This window comes from Talpa occidentalis, unplaced genomic scaffold (genome assembly GCF_014898055.3).
Source record: "Talpa occidentalis isolate TD23 unplaced genomic scaffold, MPIMG_talOcc4v2.1 talOcc4.7, whole genome shotgun sequence".
In the NCBI taxonomy this organism is placed as follows: Eukaryota; Metazoa; Chordata; class Mammalia; order Eulipotyphla; family Talpidae; genus Talpa; species Talpa occidentalis.
Genome location: NW_023605083.1, coordinates 71,682,087 through 71,700,787, shown reverse-complemented (window position 1 = coordinate 71,700,787; position 18,701 = coordinate 71,682,087). Strand labels below are relative to the sequence as shown.

The following is an 18,701-nucleotide window of genomic DNA, read 5'->3' as shown; positions in this document are numbered from 1 at the left end:
TAAGCACCTAATTTGTACACATTCAGTAATAAAAAATACTCTGGTGAGTCTATGCAAGACATATATACAATATAAAGTAATTGCTAACACCATTTTTAGAAAATCTCTGTTTTGAGGCCAATAATCAGGAAAATACCTAGTAATGGATTTTAAGTGGGAAAACTGCTTATCATAACAGATAAAGGGGCCTTGCTGTCACTGAGAGTCAGCTCCATGCCAGCCTCTGTCAAGCAAAGTTTACACCTAAATAAGAGCCTCCTTCACTCTCCTCATGTGAAGTGCAAATTTTTTTTTTTGTCTGTATACCAACAGGAATAAATCCTTTAGATGGGAATAAGAAAGAAACAATGTTCCCTGTGTTAGAAAACCATGTGTTCTCATACAACCTTACACTCAGGTTTCTGTGGGGCTGTACTTGGTAAAAAAATAAGACGACATTGAATAATAAACATTTATTTCAGAGAGAGAAAAGGGAATTAGAAAGTAGAAGGTTTTATGTTAAGGATAAATTTATGTTTCCCCTTGTGTAAGTTTTCTTAATGAACACTTAATTTGCTCCCATTTGTTTACCATGGGATCATATATATCAAAAACATAGAATGTTTTTAGCACAGTGGATTCTTTGGATCTGCCAGTTATTTATATTTTCAAAAGACCTTCTGTTTTAACAATATTAACTTGTATTAGTAACAAAGGACTAGAGTCCAGACAATTGTCTGCTTTCCTCTGGTATTTTCCATCATAACAAATCGAAACAACGCATAGCTTCCTTTTTTCTCCCCTCTGTAATCTACAATGCAAATCATATTCTCAATTTATTAAACTAAAACATTTTCATTTTCTAGGGAAACAGAACTTTTGTAACTGACTTGGGCTCCCTCCTAAGTCCTAGGGAATCTGACTCACAGAGAGGTGTAAGGCTTTTATGTAGACATGTGCTTTTGAAAGGCTATTTTTATGGCTAAACTTTGTTCTGTGTGATGAAAAGGAATAAACAAGAAGAATTTGAGTGAAACTACTGAATTAGACCTCTTCATGGTTTTAGGCTTTAGAATTAAACAGTATAGTAATTAATTAAAAATAACATCGACATTGAGATGTAAGATCCTTGATTGATACGTCATTTCTTGTGTTTTGATATGACATTAAGAGTTCAAATATTTTGTTTATCTTCTGTTAGGAGTACTTTTTTGATCCAGATGTGCTGACTGAAGGAGAGCTGGCCCCAAATGATAGATGTTGCCGAATCTGTGGGAAAATTGGACATTTCATGAAGGATTGTCCTATGAGGAGAAAGTAAGTAAATATTCAGCAGGAGTAGTTGTGTTTTTACTTTCTTCTTCAGTTTTTAAATGACCTTCTATTTATTTTTTAAGATTTATTTATTTATGCATATAAGAGCTGGGATACAAGCCAGAGGTGCTTGTATGTGTGAGAGGATTCACCAGAGGAGGCAGAGAGGGAAACAAAACAGGCAAACTGACCGAAACACACTGCTGAGGGGAGCAGTGGGTGTGGCAGGAGAGGTCTGCTGTGCCATGTGGGTTGCTCCCTGGCTGGGGATCCGAATTCGTGCTGCAGAGGCTGCGGATAGCTTCATATGCTGTGCTTAACCCCTTGTGCCACCAGGGAGGCCCATGACCTTACATTTTAACAAAATTAATTTGTATGAAATTCAGAAGTTCTCAATAAATTTAAGATTTTTACAGTGAAAATACAGTGATTTAAAGCACTACTTCTAATTACACCTGACTAGGATTAACTTACCTTCTGTGGAAGGTCTTGCAGGCCCAGCCCACTTTCCTAATTTTGGTCATGGCATGAATCATTCCACAGTCATTTGGTCATCAGCCTCTGAAACAGGGATAGAAGGCAAAAAGGGAACTAAAACTCTTCCATTTTATATAGCAGTGAGAAGTTCAGAATCACTTCAGTAATGAAAAGTATCAGTTATCAGTTATTCTTGTAAATTTATGGGTTATACCATAGTGAAATTTAGACTTACTAATTGTTTACTATAGTATAATGCTGTTAGCTTGTACGCAATTTGTTAATTGCCATGTCTGGTCACCATGCTTTCTTCTGGTGATGTTTGAGGGAGGGCAGAAGCCATGATTTTGTTGGCTGCTTGCTTGGAACTTACCATTATTTTGGGTGGTGGTGGTGTTTTTCATTGAACAATTATTCTCATTTAAAAATAAGCTACATGACTGGATGACTGGATCAAGAAGATGTGGTACATATATACCATGGAATATTACTCAGCATTCAAAAAAGATAAACACATGCAATTTGCAGCAACATGGATGGTGCTGGAAGGGATCATGCTCAGCGAAATAAGCCAAAAAGAAAAAGAAAAATACCGGATGGTCTCACTCATAGCAGGAATCTAGAGAAAACTTAAATAAGGGACCAGGAAAATGAATAACTACAAGAAAGTGAAAATCAAAATCAACAAAAAACTATGAACCAGAGACACTTTAGGGGGGCGGGGGTGGGAGGGGAGGGATTGGGGTCAGAATGGGGAGGCTGCAATTGTATGGGGAATATAACAATAAAATTTATTAAAAAAAAAAAAAAATAAATAAAAATAAGCTACATAAGGGCGTCCCTGGTGGCGCAGGCAGTTGAACGCCGCACTGTGGGGCTGTCCACAGCCTCTGATGTTGCAGGATCGATCCCTGCTGGTTGGCAGGAATCCCACAAGGCGAGGCAGACCACTCTTGTCTCGCCCGCTGCTCCCCTCAGCATTGTATTTCTGTCATCTGCCTGTTCTGTTCCCTGCTCTCTCTAGTGAATCCTCTCACCCTCCCGCGCATCTGGCCTATACCACAACGTTTGTAAAAAATAAATTAACCTTTTTTTAAAAAAAAAAAATACGCTACTTAAAATGAGCCACCATCTAGAATTTGAGGCTCTTATTCAGTGCCTCTTTTGCTTTTCATTCAAATAACATTCCCTAACCATAGAGAGAAAGGAAAATACAGTCTCCTTATAGCCATCATTCCCTTGTGAACTGAAAATGCCACATCCCAAATTTCCAGTGCCCAGTAAAGATTGCTGATGGCCCAGAGAAGCTATTTAGCGGATCTCCACAAGGATAATTTGGGTTTTAGAATATCAATATCAAAGTAAGTATTAAACTAAAGAATTCCAGTAATTGCAAAAACTGGTTTTCCAGCACTGGTGTAATTGTGAAAATGAAGAAAAACTATGCTCTGAAGTCCTAAAGTTGTGTCTTGATAGAGAAGATGGACTTAACTTTGTTAAATGTTTGTTTCCCCTCTTTACCTTCTACTTTGGGTTATCTTCTGAACCTGAAGTTGTTAGGTTTCTATTTATGGAGTTTTCCTACCAAAGTTGTGTGTCTGCTTCTACAGAGTGAGGCGACGGCGAGATCAGGAAGATACCCTGAACCAAAGATACCCCGAGAACAAAGATAAAAGGAGCAAAGAAGACAAAGAAATGCAAAATAAGTACACAGAGAGGGAGGTATCAGCAAGAGAAGATAAGCCCATACAGTGCACCCCACAGAAAGCCAAGCCAGTGAGGGCAACTGTTGACCTCGGGAGGGAGAGAATTCTCAGACCACCAGTGGAAAAATGGAAGAGGCAGGACGACAGAGACTTAAGAGAAAAACGTTGTTTTATTTGTGGAAGAGAAGGGCACATTAAAAAAGAATGCCCACAGTTTAAAGGCTCTCCAGGTATGGACACCAATCACACCTTGATGTTTGCACTAACATCTCAAGGGAAATCTATTTTCTAGAGTTCTTTACTATTGTAGTTATATTTATTTCTTTAACAAATCAAAAAGAATTTTTTTAAAGAAAATAAAATCCCCCTTTAATCATAACCCTTTAAATGCCTTAAATACTTATTCCTGGTTTTATTTGGAGACTTATGGAAGTCATTTGGTTGAATTTTTAATATCATCATAGAAATGAAAGCCTGGTCATCCCCAGTACCAAAAAAATGTAGCTTAACTGTAGAAAACAAGTCCCACTTGAGCTTCACTACTTGATGTGTCACTTTTGAAACAACTCAATGCCCAACATGGAGGAGGCATAGCTGACATTAATCTCAGGACACCATACTGTGCACACAACAGGTGAGCCACTGGTATTTTCTGTTTAGATGCATACATACAGATGCCTTGAAAATGGACATAGTCCACAGTGGCTCTAGCTGCAGAGGAGAGATATAAAGGATCTTGTCTTTGGGTTTTATCATTTTGATACTTTTCTGTAGTGAACATTTTTCTTATGATGAAGAAAAATATATCATCCATCATTCGTTCAAAATCATCCACAAATCTTGCCCCTTTGAGTTTTTGGATCTGATCTGGCCCTTTCTGTTAAATTGTGAAGTATCTGTTGTGTACCCTTTTTAACCGACTAGTAAGTGTAAGGGAATTGTGTGTGTGTGTGTGTGTGTGTGAGAGAGAGAGAGAGAGAAAAGTTATGATTTACAGAGCAGTTGGTGCACTCATTTTTATCCTCAGGAATAAAACCCATGAAAGTAGATGAAATTTGGTAATTGTAGAAAAGAACCCCTGGGAAGTAATTTTTGATTAATGTAGTAACCCTATTCCTGTTCCCAGTTGTGTTTGTGGGCAGCGTAAAAAGTCAGTGCTGCTGACAGTTTCCTTAATGATTGTTCTTGCAAAGCCATATCTCTCTTCCATTTTATTATGACAGCAGTAGTATCTTTTTTAAGACAAAGTTTTTAGATCACCCATCACTTAATTTTTTAAAAGAGCTTTATATGGAAAGATGTGTGTTTTTAATTATTTAATTACTCATTTTAAAATAGGGCTTAAATCTTTGTTGGAGATACGGCTTTGGCTAAAATTTTCCTTTCCCTGCTTCTAAGGAACTCAGAGTCAACTCTCAAATTTGAACATTTTTGCCCTGACATTGGACATATAACAGAATAAAATGCTTTTCTTTTATGACTGTAAGAGGAAAATGAATTTTTCCTCTTACAAAAATTAAGATAGTAGCAATAGCAAACATTTATGGAGCATATACTCTGGGTCAGGCACTGTTTTAAGTAATTTATATGGATAATCTCATCTAATTTTTCACCATGATTTCATTAAATATAGTATTATTGATGCCCCCAGTTTACAGATGAGGAGACTGTAAATATTACCAATAAGATGTAGTTTTTATAAAATTGTGGAAGAACTCAAGGTCTTTATTTACTAATAGCATGAAGCACGTTATCATTGTGTTCTTGTTTGGTACAACAAAATTGTGAAAGAATGCCATTCCCCCAGCTTTGATGGATTTCTTCTTTTTAGCTAGTAGCAAGTTTTAAGTTCTCTACTAATGAATCCCCCAATATAGATCAGTGGTTCTGGTAAGATCATGGAGGTAGCAGCAAATCAAAGAGAGAAGAGGCTGTCTCAAGGAATGGTGGGGAGATGTAATTATCAGACCTAAGGAAAAGCATGCATCTAAAATCTTGGTTTCTTCAGTGCCAGTATTTATATATTAATGTACAATATGTACAATATGTATACATTAAATTAAGTAAAAGTAAAATAAGAGCAAAGGAGTAGTGTTAGAGTTCTTGATTGTCCTTCGGTAGCAGTTAAAAATAATCAGCTGCTTCTGCCTGTCAAAAAGTTAATCTGTTCCCTCTTACTTTAAATGTTTTTTTGTCTGCACAATATACTATGTGGAGTGTCATGTCAACAGAAAATATTTCTGTGGAAGTTTAAAAACTTGAAATTGAAACTGCTTTCGATTTAAAGTAGGAACAAAAAGTACTAATTTCTTTCTTAGGTATGTCTAAATCAGGTTGTGTATTTGGATCCCCATCTTCACCCTTGAGACCAACTGGCCCATTTCCTCAGGTAAACCTAGCTCAGACCTGACCAGGAAGCCCTTTGGTCATCTGTCTATTCAGCAAACACTCCTGAGTGCTGGCAGCTCTGTGCCAGGTCCTGCCGTGGTGTTGGGCAGCCTCAAGCCCTGCTGCCTTCCTTGTGACTCATCCTTCTTGACTCTTCACTCTGTCCTCCGCTCGTGACAGCTTGTGATGCACTAGTTGGCAGCTTTAAGGATCGCTGCATATGTCTTGCTTTTCATTAACTTGCCACATTCTGCCACCCACATGCTTAACTTCAGCTTTCTTTGGATATGGTTACAGTTTTAAGACTGTTTCAGATGCTATTCTTTGCAATTTTGTAAACCAGTCTATTTCATTTTTTAGGCAGTGCTTTTACATGAAGAAAAAAAGAAACAAAAAACAACCATATTTTTGAGTCCCCAGTCAGGTATGTGGGTTTTAAAAAAAGTCTCTTATCTTACTTACTGAATAATATACCACATGCCTTTTATACTTCTTTTGAATAACTGGTTTTGACAGGGATTGGACATCAGAATCACTTGGGGACCTTTTAAAAAGGTAGTTGCTGTACCCCCACCTTCATTTTCTAAATCAAAAGTTTCAGGGTTTGGCTTGGGCCATCTGGGTGATTCTTACACCATTCCTGAATAGGAATCATGGTCTTTAATTATTTATTCCTCTCCCATATTTTTTGTTTCTGTCTTGTCAGCAATGCAGACTCCTCATGCAGATCTGCCATGCACCAAAATAAGGGGGAAAAGTAAATGCTGGCCTGAGCTCCATTCTGTGTCTCAGCTATATCATTTAATCTTCCCTTCAACAATATTTATTGAGCCCTACTGTCCCCTCCCACTACTTGTAGGACACCAGCCTAAGCACTGGAGATAACAGCAGTGAACCAGCAAAAGCCCCTTTGCTCATTTATTCTACATTCTTGTCAGAAGTAGTATATGATTAATATTCTTGTGGTCATAAGTAAGACTATAAAGCAGGAAAAGGGAAAGAGAATTTGGATAGGTAGGCACCCTCTGTGATAAAATAACATTTAAGCAAAGAATCAAACGTACAAGTTAAGGGAAATTGAATTTACTGTTACAGCAGAACCTGAAACAGTTTTTGTCTTTTGGATTCCCTGGATGCAGTGAGACAGGAAGGAGAGGTCAGAGAGTAGATGGGTCTGGTCCCAAAGCCCTGTAAACAATGATCGGAAGGGTTTTTTAATCTTTAGTAAGATTGGCAGTTAATAGAGTTTTGTTGTTTTGTTTTGTTTTGTTTTGTTTTTAAGATTATTTATGCATACAAGAGCTGGGGCACAGGCCAGAGATGTGCAGGGTGAGCGGATCCACCAGAGAAAGAGTGGGCAATAGAACAGGCAGACTGACTGAAATACACTGCTGAGGGGAGCAGCGGGCAAGACAGGAGAGGCCTGCTTCACCACGTGGGCTGCTCCCTGGCGGGCAAGGGGAACGAACTCGTGCTACAGAGGCTTCGGACTGCTTCATCGTGCTGTGCTTAACCCATTGTACCACCAGGGAGGCCCAGTTAATGGAGGCTTTGAACAAAGATGTATGTGAATTCTGTTTTGAAAAGATTTAGTATGGCTGCTATGAGGAGACAAAGTAGAAATCAACCAGGAGTCTCCTGTAGTTTAGGGGAGAGATGATGATGGTCCAGGCTATTGAGGAATCACTGGAGGCAGTGAGAGCTAGTCACCTTTTTGATATTTGAAGGTAGCACTTGCATGATTTGTTGATATATTGGATGGTAAAGTGTAACAGATAATGAATCAGAGGTGACACAAAGATTTTGGACCTAAGCAAACAGAAGAATGGAAGTCAGATTTTCTTTGCTGGGGTACAAAGGGGAAGTAGGGTTCAGTTTTAAAAGTGTGTGTTTAAGACTTGCTGGATATTCTGGTAGGGATGACTGCCCAGTTGAATCTAAATGTGCTTGACATTTCAACTTAAGTCTAGCAGAGGGTAGATTTGAGTACTGCCAGTGTAAAAATAGTAAAGGTGAATCTGAGAAATAACACCTAGGAAGCAAATGCTGATAGAAAAGAAAAAGGCATCTAGAGGAGGGCAGGACTGCCACGCTAAAGACTTGGTTGTTGCAATCCAAGCAGTGCCTCATGGGAGGGATTGACAGCTGTGCATGTTGCTGCTCATAGGTCCAGTGTAGTTTAGACTTAGAATTTTTTTAAATATGTATTTATTTTTGCACAGGAACTGCGGTGTAGGCCAAAGGTGGGGGAGTGCGGGGTGAGAGGGTTCAGCAGAGAAAGAGTGGGGAGCAGAACAGGTGGATCCACTGTAATACACTGCTGAGGGGAACAGCAGGCAAGACTGGAGAGGTCTGCTGTGCCATGTGGTTAGCTCCCTGACCGGGAATTGAACTGGTTCTGCAGTGGCTGGGGATTGCTTCATAGTGCTGAGACTTAACCCGTTGCACCACCAGGGAGGCCCTCGACTGAGAATTAAGCACTGGATTTGGCCATAGAGAGGCCACTGGTGACTTTGAGATGAGCCATTTCTTTTTTATTTTATTTTATTATTATTTTTAAAGATTTATTTATACAAGCACTGGGTACAGTCAGAAGCGCGGGAGGGTGAGAGAATTCACCAGAGCCAGAGCAGGGAGCAGAGCAGGCAGAAGGACCGAAGTACACTGCTGACGGAGCAGCGGGCGGCAGGAGAGGTCTGCGCGCCATGTGGGACCCTCTTCTGGTGGCCGGGGATCAAACCGGTGTTGCAGAGGCTGCGGGCAGCTTCACAACCCAGCGCTCAACTGCTGCGCCACCAGGGAGGCCCGAGATGAGCCATTTCTTTTGTAGTAAATTTAGGGGAGAAAATTCTGCATACAGGGAGTTTTGGTGAGAAACGCTATGATAGGCTCCCTCACCTCCCTTATAGGTGCAAAGCACCAGGGCCCCCATCCCTGCCGGTATCCCAGGCCTAAGGGAAGATTAAAGGGGAAAGCACTGGTAGAGGAAGCAAGACACTCTGAGGGCCTTTTTCTGGTATGTACCTTTGAGTCCTGAAAGAGAAGGGAGAAAACTGAAGGGGGAAAGAAAATCAGTAACTTTAACGTACTAAGTCTCCTTTTCTGCCTTATTTAGTAAGAAGGAATAAAGCTATAAAACATAAGACAAACATGGGAGTTCTAACCTGCAGACACACTAACTGCTTAATCTTTAAACTGCTTAATCTCATCTTGCACAATAAAGTAGGGTTAAAGAAGGAAAATTATATGACCAAATGAAGTGGCATATGTAGTTTTCTTAACTTGAGTATATAGTTTATGGGAAAAGTTTTAAGTTTTTAAAATTTAAAACTTGTTATAACCTGACATTTACATATGTCATATAAAACACACCATATAGTCTATGCTTACCCTTTATACATTTTATCTTACTGCCTGTGAACAAAAATAATTTGCTTTTAGATCAGGGAGATGTGCAGTATGTTGGAAAAATAGTATTCCGGGGTCCTTGGTGCTGTGAAATGAGTCAGGATGTGGTCTCACCCCAGGAAAGCTAAGAATGCTCCAGATCATCAGTGTTTGCTTGTCTCTACTTTGAGTGTTATTAATGACAGAATAATAAGTGGAATTAAGTTATTTAAGTACTTACATTTCTGTCAGTACCAAGACTGGTTATCTCAAGTATTATAAATGATATAAGTAGAAATAGGCATTTAGTTTTATGATATGTGTACTTGACAGTTTTTTTTTAAGGTGGCTAGGCAAATATTTGGATCAAATCTTTTTACAGTCAAAAATTGAAAGGTATGAAAAAAATTGAAAGGTATGGGGGTTGAAGTTTGCATCCAGTCAGGTCAGCAATTCAAAGAGAGATAAAATAGAAGTCTTCAGAGAATACCAACCTTATCCATAAAAGGGAATGGTATACATAACAGCTTAGACATCAGATGCTTTATGAGAAAACCAAATGCAGCTGTTTCCTGGGAAGTTTTTGTAATTGTTCTGGGTAGAATACATGAACTTAAAAGCAGTTAACAGTTCTGGGAACAACTCCGCAGTCAAGTAGACATAAATGAGGTAAGAATGGGGCCTACTTTGAGATGACTTGATTGACAGCTAGAGCAACCTGGAAAGGTAGATGAGGAGATTGACAAGCTGAGTCTCAATTGATAAACGTTTATGGGAAAGAGTTTCCCCACCGTTCATGGGATTGTTTCCCACAGATTCTCTTTGAGAGTTTGAGGTCACTTAGTTACCACATGTAAACAAGCCAAAAGAGTGTTGTTGTTACAAACTTAATCCTTGGACAGTAATCTCCAAAACATTTTTCATGGGAAAATTCTGATCCTTGCTTATTCAAGATAGGCACTTTGCCAAGGCTTAGGTGTTAGTACCGAGTCTCCGTAGTCAGACTGCTTGGTAGAATTTCTACTCCCAGATCCTTGTTGCTGTGAAATGAGCTTTGCGATCTTGAAAAACCTAGTAATTTCCTCATCTGTTACAAGGGGGTCATAATAATACCTTACTGGTGAGGATGATGAGAAATCCATGTAAGGCACTTAGAACACCAGCACCTCCTTATAGTGAGAGTAGCGTGAAGGTTTATGGGATTAGCAACTGCTTTGATATTCCTGCAGAGTATCTACCAGCCTTGTTCCTGCTCAGGTCTTTTATATGTCTTGAAAGTAGAATTTTATTATACTTTCATGAATTTTTTTAAATACATACCTAAAGGAGGCATTACCAATTGACAATAAGTTAGGATTTTTGTAACTTAAAAGTTTCTAAATTTCTTAAAAAGCCATGAAGCTTTTTACCTCAGTCAAGGATTATTACAATAAATATGTCTGTGTCAGAAAAAAAAAGAAATATATGTAGGTGATTAAAATCTGTACTCTCTAATAAACTCTCCAGTTAAGTATAGGATAGCCATTAAGACTCTCAGATTTTTCCATGGTAAGTTTAATCCAGTTTGTCTGTGTAGGTATAAATATGAAATGTTTCTCAAGTGTACGTAGTAAATTTTCTCAAAATTTTTCCATTTCATAGTACTGAATGTCTATGACACACAGGTAGTTTCCGGAGGAGAGCCTATTGGTATGAATACCTCCTGCTCTCATAAATTAGCTGCATTAAGTTTTCCAGGTATCTTATGTCTGCAGTTGACAATACCATCTGTCTCATCAGGTGCTGAGCTGAGAAGATTAAAACCCCCAGCTCATAGTACATACCCAGCTAAGTTCTTTTTCCTCTCCTGATGCCTGCCTCTTTTCCTTTCTGTGGGGTATGTACAGTTCTAAACTCCCAAGCAAAATAGTAGATTAAAAAATTCCATGAATTTCCTTGATCCTCAGTGGTACCACCTCCCCCACATACTCACAGCTAACACAATGCCTTAGATATTCAGTAAATTTTATCGATGAGAAATGCATTCATTTTGAAGGAATATGAGCTTTGGACTCAAACATTTAAGCTTGAAACCTAGCACAAGCATTTTTCTGGTTGTGTCATTTGTCAAGTTTTTGAACCTCTCTGCATCAGTTTCCTTGTCCATGAATTGAGGTTGTAATGATTAATATTATATAAGGAAAGCCCTTAATGGCAACATTTGGCACATAAAATTACCAGTACTCTTAGTGGACTTTTTTTTAACAAAATATGATTATATGGAGATTTCAGCATGGTAGTCAGAAACTGATTTTTATATGTAAGTTAATTACTCAGGGTTTACATAGAACAATTTATTCAGTATGAGAATCTCAAGAAACTAACATTTTATCTTTTCTCCCTCACAATGAAGCATAGTTTTACAACTTTTTTTCCTTGACCAGATTTTTAAAGCCTACTTATTAAAAAAAATTTATAAATAATAAAAGTACTTTTTAAAATAGTATAGTGATGTCATCTTATCACTAAATCTACATCATTCTTTTTGATACCTTTATGACATTCCAGTATATGTATGTATCATTATTTACTTAATCATTCCTTTTTAATGGTCTAGCTATCTTCAAATATTTGGTAAATCAGTGTCTTAAACTTTTCCTGCTTATATATACTCTCCTGAATGTTGAAAGTCGATGTCCTCATATATTTCTATATTGATGTCTAAAATTTTCATCATAGTTGCAAAGCATGTAATTTCTGGGATTTTTTTGGTCAACATTGACTTTTAAAATAAAACTTTTAATCAACCTTAAATGTATCAAAGGAAATACTGATATCATTACTTTCTCATACCTACCATCATTCAGCTACAGCTCTTTAACAGGCAGAAATTTTGCTTCATTTTCTCCTCAAATTCTTGCACGTTCCTCAAATTTTATCCTATGATACATTTTTATCATATATGTCAAGCATGTTATTGGTCAACCTGTCATACTTCTGCAACAATAATATCTATATAGTTATGATTTTTAAGCTTTCATTAAGTCTCAATTTATAAAATATTTTTCCAAATTGAGTTTTTACAACAACGGTAACAAATTTTAAATAAAAAATACTTTTTATGTTAGCTTACTGAAAATGACAGTCGTTTAATAGAAGAATGAGGTTTCCTTCTGTGCATTTGTGTATCCTTGGATTGACCTTATCACAAGAATGAAAAGTGTTCTTACAGCTTCTATTCTTTTTCTTTAAAAAGTTGTTAAACATTTAGAAACTTCAGTAGTCTTTGTGATAGCTAATTTAAAATAATGGACATGCTTTTAAAGAATTTGGGAATGGAAAATGCAGCATAGTAATACCACTGAGTTATTTTCATTCCCTTTTAATTGAGTCACCCCAAAAGACATTATTATCAGAAATTTTTGTGATGATCATCAGGTAGCAGTGTAATTTTACAAAAACTAAAATTTTAGTTTTTGTTAGAGACAAACATTTACCAGATACCCTTGGTATGGAAAAACATCCTTGACCACCACCCCATTTTATCCTTTTATCCATAGTTATGATTTGTTTTTCCATACCAGTGTTTGTTTGTTTCAGTAGTTTGATCTGCACAACCTCAGGGAAATTCGAGTCTTGCTTACATAATTTTGTTTTTCCTATTGATTACATAATCGTTCATATTTTATTTTTAGTTTTTTTGTGAATTTTTACATGAAATTTCTTCAGGTATGATGACATTTTTATATAGACAACTTTGTATGGGGGTGTTACATGTTGAAGTGATAGAATATATGACTGTTATTCTTACAAAAGAGTGGGGGTTTTTAAACATTGTTTGGAAAATATAAAAAAGGTATAAATAATCCATAACAGCTTCCTGTCTACTAGAGAATTGGTATTTTTTTTCACATCCCCTTTGCAATCTTTTTAAATAAAACATCAGGATGGTAGAAGGCCCCTTTGACTACTATCCATAGCTCATTCTGTCTGGGATGTCCCCCTCCATTCCAGAGGTATCCATTATTATGACTTAAGGTATTTTTCCAGTTCTTTGTTATTAAACCTGTAAACATTTTATTAGGGAAATGGTTATATGCAAGAAATAAGAAGGGGCCCTCGAGGCAGGAAGCCTGGAGATTGCAATGCAGGACTGATCCAATGAAAGAGAGTGAGGAAGGTTGAGGGGAAGCTTCCAGGATGGCTCTGCTCTAAGGGAGGCCTGGCAGTGTCTCTCCTGGGAGCACTCCATGGGCAACTAGGAGAAAAGAACAGGACAAAGGTCCTTTGCAAGACCCAGTGGGATTGGTGGGTAGAGTCCTTGAATTTGATATCTGGAGGCACATTCTCATGTCTACCACTGAGGCCAAGGAATACTAAATGACACGTTACCATCCTGAAAATGGGAATTAAGCGAATGTTTTAATGCCCGAAACTCTCTTGCTCCCCTGCTCCCACGGCATTGAGTTCCATTCCTATAATCACAGTTGTCCAGGTTCCATCTCTAAGCAGGATGCTGGAGGAACTTCTTGAAGAATTGACACTGGGGGCTCTCAGATCCCCTTGTGAAAGTCAGTCAGCAAGGTCCCCCCCATATATTCTGAATTACCAGTCGTCTAGTTGTCTCTTTTTACCCTGTCACCATTCCTTATACGCCTTTGACCCTTTCTCTCTTTCTCTGCCTTTTAACTTCCTTTTGTTGATTAGTGTCCCACTAGTTTTTTTTAAGTATTTTGCTTAGTTGAAACATCCACTATGTAACATCCACTAATATCTTTGTCACTCAGACTTGCTTTACTAGGTGTAATTTCCTTAAAATCCTTCTGTTTTGATGTAAATAACATTTCATCCTTTTTTTAAAATTGAGGATTAATGTTGGTTTGCATCATTGCTTATATTTGGAGTGGGGTAGAGGGTCTCCCTGCTTTATGAGTTATTATCATTGTGTGCCCTCCACCAACATTTCATCTCTCTTATGGCTGAATAGCATTCCCTTGTGTGTGGATAACCACATCTTCTTGATCCAGTCCTCTATCAGTGAGCACATAGATTGCTTCCATGTCTTAGCTATTGCAAAGGTGCAATAAACATTATAGAGAATATAGTTCTTTTGAGTTAACAGTTTTGTGTTCTTTAGATAAATGCCCAACTGTGGGATTGCTGGATCAAACAGTATTTTCATTTTTAAGGTCAATCCAGATCACTCTTCAAAATGGCTGTTAACAGTCTACATTCTCACCAACAGTGTAAAAGGGCTCTAGTTTCTCTGCATCCTCTCCAGGTCTTTAATATGTGCTATTCTCGTGGGTGTGAGAGGGCTGCTCATTGTGATTTTCACACTGCGTTTCCCATATTATTGAAAGTGAGGATGAACAGTTTTCATGTCTCTATTGACCTGGATATCGTCTTTGGTGAATTGTCTGTTCAGATCTTCTGCCCATTTATTAGTTGGGTTGTTTAGTTTTTGTTTTTTTTTTTTCCTTATTGTTAAAGTTATATAAGTGCTGGGCCTTCCTGGTGGCACAGGGGTTAGTCTTAGCTCTATCAAGCTATAGCCAGTCACTGCTACCTGAGTTCAATCCCCACTCAGGGAGTAGACCCACATGGCACAGCAGACCTTTCCTGTTTACCTCTGCTGCTTTCAGCAGTGCATTTCAGTAGATCTGTCTGTTCTGCTCCCCACTCTGTTTCCGGTGAATCCTCTCACCCCTCAGCACCTCTGGCCTATACTCCAGTTCTTGTATGCATAAATAAATAAATCTTTTTTAAAAATTGTATTTAAATGCTTTATATATCTTGGATATTAACTTTGTTGCTTGTAATAATGCTTAAATATTTTCTCATGTTCAGTACGATGTCCTTTTAATCTACTTATATTTGCTTTCACTGTTGGTTCATTTTTAAACTCTTAACATATGTACTTTTAACATGCATCCTTGGTGAATTTTTAAGTTTGAATGACATACATACCATATTGTATAATAGGATATTTACAGTCTGCCTTTTCCTATCTGTTTAAAAAATGATTTTGAAATGCATTTACATTGTATAGAGATTTAGCCTTTAGTATTCAATCATATAAATATTGAACATTTTATGCATCTATTATCGAATACCTGAACATGTCAATTGCATTTGATTTTTTGTCCTGTTGTACAGTGCTGTAATGAACATTTCCTGTGAGTCTTGAGTATGTGTAGAGAATATATAGGGTTTTTAGACCTAGAAGTCACACATGTATGTGCTCAGTTTAGTTAAATACTGTCAAACTACACCCCTTATTGGTTGAAACAGTTGCCAACTCCTATCATCAGTGTTTATTTTTCAAATTTGATAGGTGAAAATACTTTGGTGTTCTGGTGTATGTTTTCTTGATTCTGGTGAGTCTGAGTACCTTCTTATGTTTTTTGGTCAGTTTGAGTTATTCTGTGAATAACTTGGTCAGTTTCAGTTATTCTATGAATTTCCTGTTCAAGCATTTATCCTTTTTCCTTTTGCAGTAACATTTCCTTATTAATTTTTAAGGGTTCTTCGTTTATTCTGAATGTTGATCCTTCATTTCTATATACATTACTAATATCTTCCTCTGATATTTATTGTTTTCAACTTGTGTCCATTGCCACTTTATAAATCTTGATATAATTAAATGATTGGTTTTCCATGTTTAGTTTTATGGTCATGTGGTTCATGATTGCAGGGTCATCTTTAAGAATTCTTCCCTAACTTGAGGTCATAAAGATATCCATTTATATTTTCTTTTAATAGCTTTAAAACTATTTTTTCTTAGTTCTTTGGGTTGAATATGACAGTGATCTAAACTTTTTTTAAAGATTTATTTATTTTTGCATAGAAGAACTGGGGTATAGGCCAGAGGTGGGGGCAGTGAGTGAGAGGATTCACCAGAGACAGATTGGGGAGCAGAACAGGCAGATCTGTTGAAATACACTGCTGAGGGGAGCAGCGGGTGAGACAAAAGAGGTCTGTTGATTCACATGGGTTAGCTCCCTGGCCAGGGATCAAACTCATGCTGTAGTGGCTGGTCATAGCTTAATAGCACTGTACCAGGAGGGAGGCCCATGATCTAAACTTTTTTCCCTCCAGTGAAAAGTCTATCCTTTGTAGTTTGGAATAGCAAAGCTGCATTGCTATAGACTAATAGATACTCTATGGTATAACTATGACAGAATGCTTTTTTCTTGCTGATACTGTTTTTCACTGTGAATGGATTATTTAGATGCTATGTTTTGAAAAGATGTTCTTGGGTAGCATAGTTTTTATTTGTATACTTGATGCATTTGTTATAAAAAGTTTGGCATATAGTTAAAATGAAAATAAAGCCATTTATACTGCCTCCATCCTAAGCCATTAACTATTCAGTAGACTTTGGAGGTAAAGTCTTCCTATCTTTTTACACTAATTTAATAATAAGTTAGTATTTTTTGAGTACTTTCTATATGCCTGGTTATTAGTTCAGTTGCTTTACATATAATCTTTAACTCCAAGAGACTAGATATTGACTTCATTTTACAGATAAATAAACTGAGGCATCAAATACATGATTGATGGAATTTTCATTTGTTTATTTTTATGAGAATAATATTGTGGTTTTGTAAACTGAATTTTTTTCATGTTAGTATCATATCCATACTTCCCCCATTGGTTTGAAATGCAGCCTTTATTATAAACTACTTTCTTACACATAATCATTTAAGAATTTCTCGACTTTTCTTGTTTTGTTGGTATATTTGTTTTGACTCCAGATCGGACTTTATTAACTCTTTATGTGGTATGATTTTAATTAATAATCTTCATTCCTTTGCTTTCCATATAAATATAATAAATTTCCTTTTATTGTGATACCATTCGCTACTTCATGTGTGCAGAATAATGATATGGGATATTCATTTCTGATCAAATAATCTTTGCAATTCTGTTTGATTGCAAAGGAAGACACTGCTATGCAAAGGAGGGTCTTTGAAAAGTTCACCTGGCCTGCACCAAGGAGGCAATAATGAACACTCCAATGTATTCAAATGATGTCACTCTAACAACTTACCTGAATTTGAAAATTGTGACTAAGCTAATGTTTAATAGATCATATTCCATATATACTTATATTTAAAATAAGTGACCAATGCCAGTGTGAAAAGTTTCTGTGGGTAATGAACAGTGAGAAGTAATTTTATGACTTTTGTGCCAAAGTGAGTCTTGTTTTATTTATGTTGGGTTTTGTTTTTTCCCCTCCTCTAGGTAGCCTTTCCAGTAAATATATGACTCAGGGAAAAGCCTCAACGAAGAGGACCCAGCAGGAATCATGAGGGAAGGAAAATGGCAGCACTCTAAATGGCCACTCAGTCATTCCTTTTCACTTTGAAAATTAGGTTCATTTCATAGGACACAGCAGCATAGATCAGGCTTCAAGTTCAATTTAAGGGAAGATTTTTTATCTTAATGAAATTGTTAATGAGGGAAAAAAATTAATATAGTCTTACCTACCAGAAATCCCTGTTGATTTAAAACCATGAGGTATGTATGTAAGACGGGTTTTTTAAAAATGAAACTATGGGCCAGTATTCAGTGAATACAATTTCATGGTTTTTTAATGCTTTCAAAGCACACTAAAAATGGTGTGCTAATAAACCCTAAGTAAATCAACCCATTTTTCCCTATAAATCCCTATTTTGTTCCAAAGAGGGAAATTATATTTATTATTGTTTACCGAACCCTTGTATGACAACATATCAAATATGTGACCAATACTACTGTTATTTACAATTTACAAACTTCGTTTTGTCAATATTTGTAGAAGTGATAATATGAACATGAGTACCTGTTTATGCCCGCCTTCTCTGAGTTAACAGTGCCACAGAGGGGCTGTTGGTTTTTTCCCTCTCTAATTTTAATTAAATTGACTTACAAGTACTATGTTCATAAAAATGATATAAAAGGAAAACAAGTAGTCCTGTTTGCTGCTAAAATACTTTCAAAGGAAAAATGACAAAAGTGCTTTTTACTCTTTACAATACTCAGAAGTTAGGGTGGAGAACTTTTAAAAATCCCTGAACAGGTGATCTCAGCCAATCACAGGTTTTGGTTGGAGTCATTTCCGGTCTGACTGGAGCCCTTATGGAATTATTTCTATAACTTTACAAGCCCTTCAGAAGTAGTACAGGATCAGAACTATGCCTCAATTTATCATTTGAAATAAAATCAAAATTACAACCTGTAATTTTATCCACATTATTTTCTAGTGAATTCTGAATTTCATGAGTAAACTAGATCAAGGAGTAAAGACAGGACGATCTGCTCCTCTTTAACTCCTATTCCTTTTATGCATTAATGGGATCACTGGTGCTCCCTCATACCTGCTGTGTTCCAAGCCCTGGAGCTCTGGGAATGTGCGGATAAGAGGAGGCACAGACTTGGGGTGAGCACACAGGGAGGGATAAATAGGGAGCTTGCTGGTAGGAG

At 37.1% G+C, this 18,701-nt stretch overlaps 1 protein-coding gene across 10 annotated transcripts in view; it reads left to right on the top strand.

Annotated features, from left to right (window-relative positions):
- The window catches only part of TUT7 (terminal uridylyl transferase 7), a 75,076-nt gene extending 56,617 nt beyond the window's left edge, over positions 1 to 18,459 (top strand). For 7 of the 10 annotated variants that reach the window (XM_054689646.1, XM_054689645.1, XM_054689647.1 and 4 more), the window contains exons 25-29: positions 1,181 to 1,296; positions 3,381 to 3,706; positions 5,795 to 5,865; positions 6,225 to 6,288; positions 17,481 to 18,459. In XM_054689646.1, the coding sequence (XP_054545621.1) occupies positions 1,181 to 1,296; positions 3,381 to 3,706; positions 5,795 to 5,865; positions 6,225 to 6,288; positions 17,481 to 17,548 (645 nt within the window). In that variant the 3' untranslated portion in view covers positions 17,549 to 18,459. Of the gene's footprint in view, positions 1 to 1,180; positions 1,297 to 3,380; positions 3,707 to 5,794; positions 5,866 to 6,224; positions 6,289 to 17,480 lie in introns of those variants that run through there. The other 3 variants (XM_037494940.2, XM_054689652.1, XM_054689653.1) reach the window with 3 other exon arrangements.
- Positions 18,460 to 18,701: the final 242 nt, after the last annotated feature.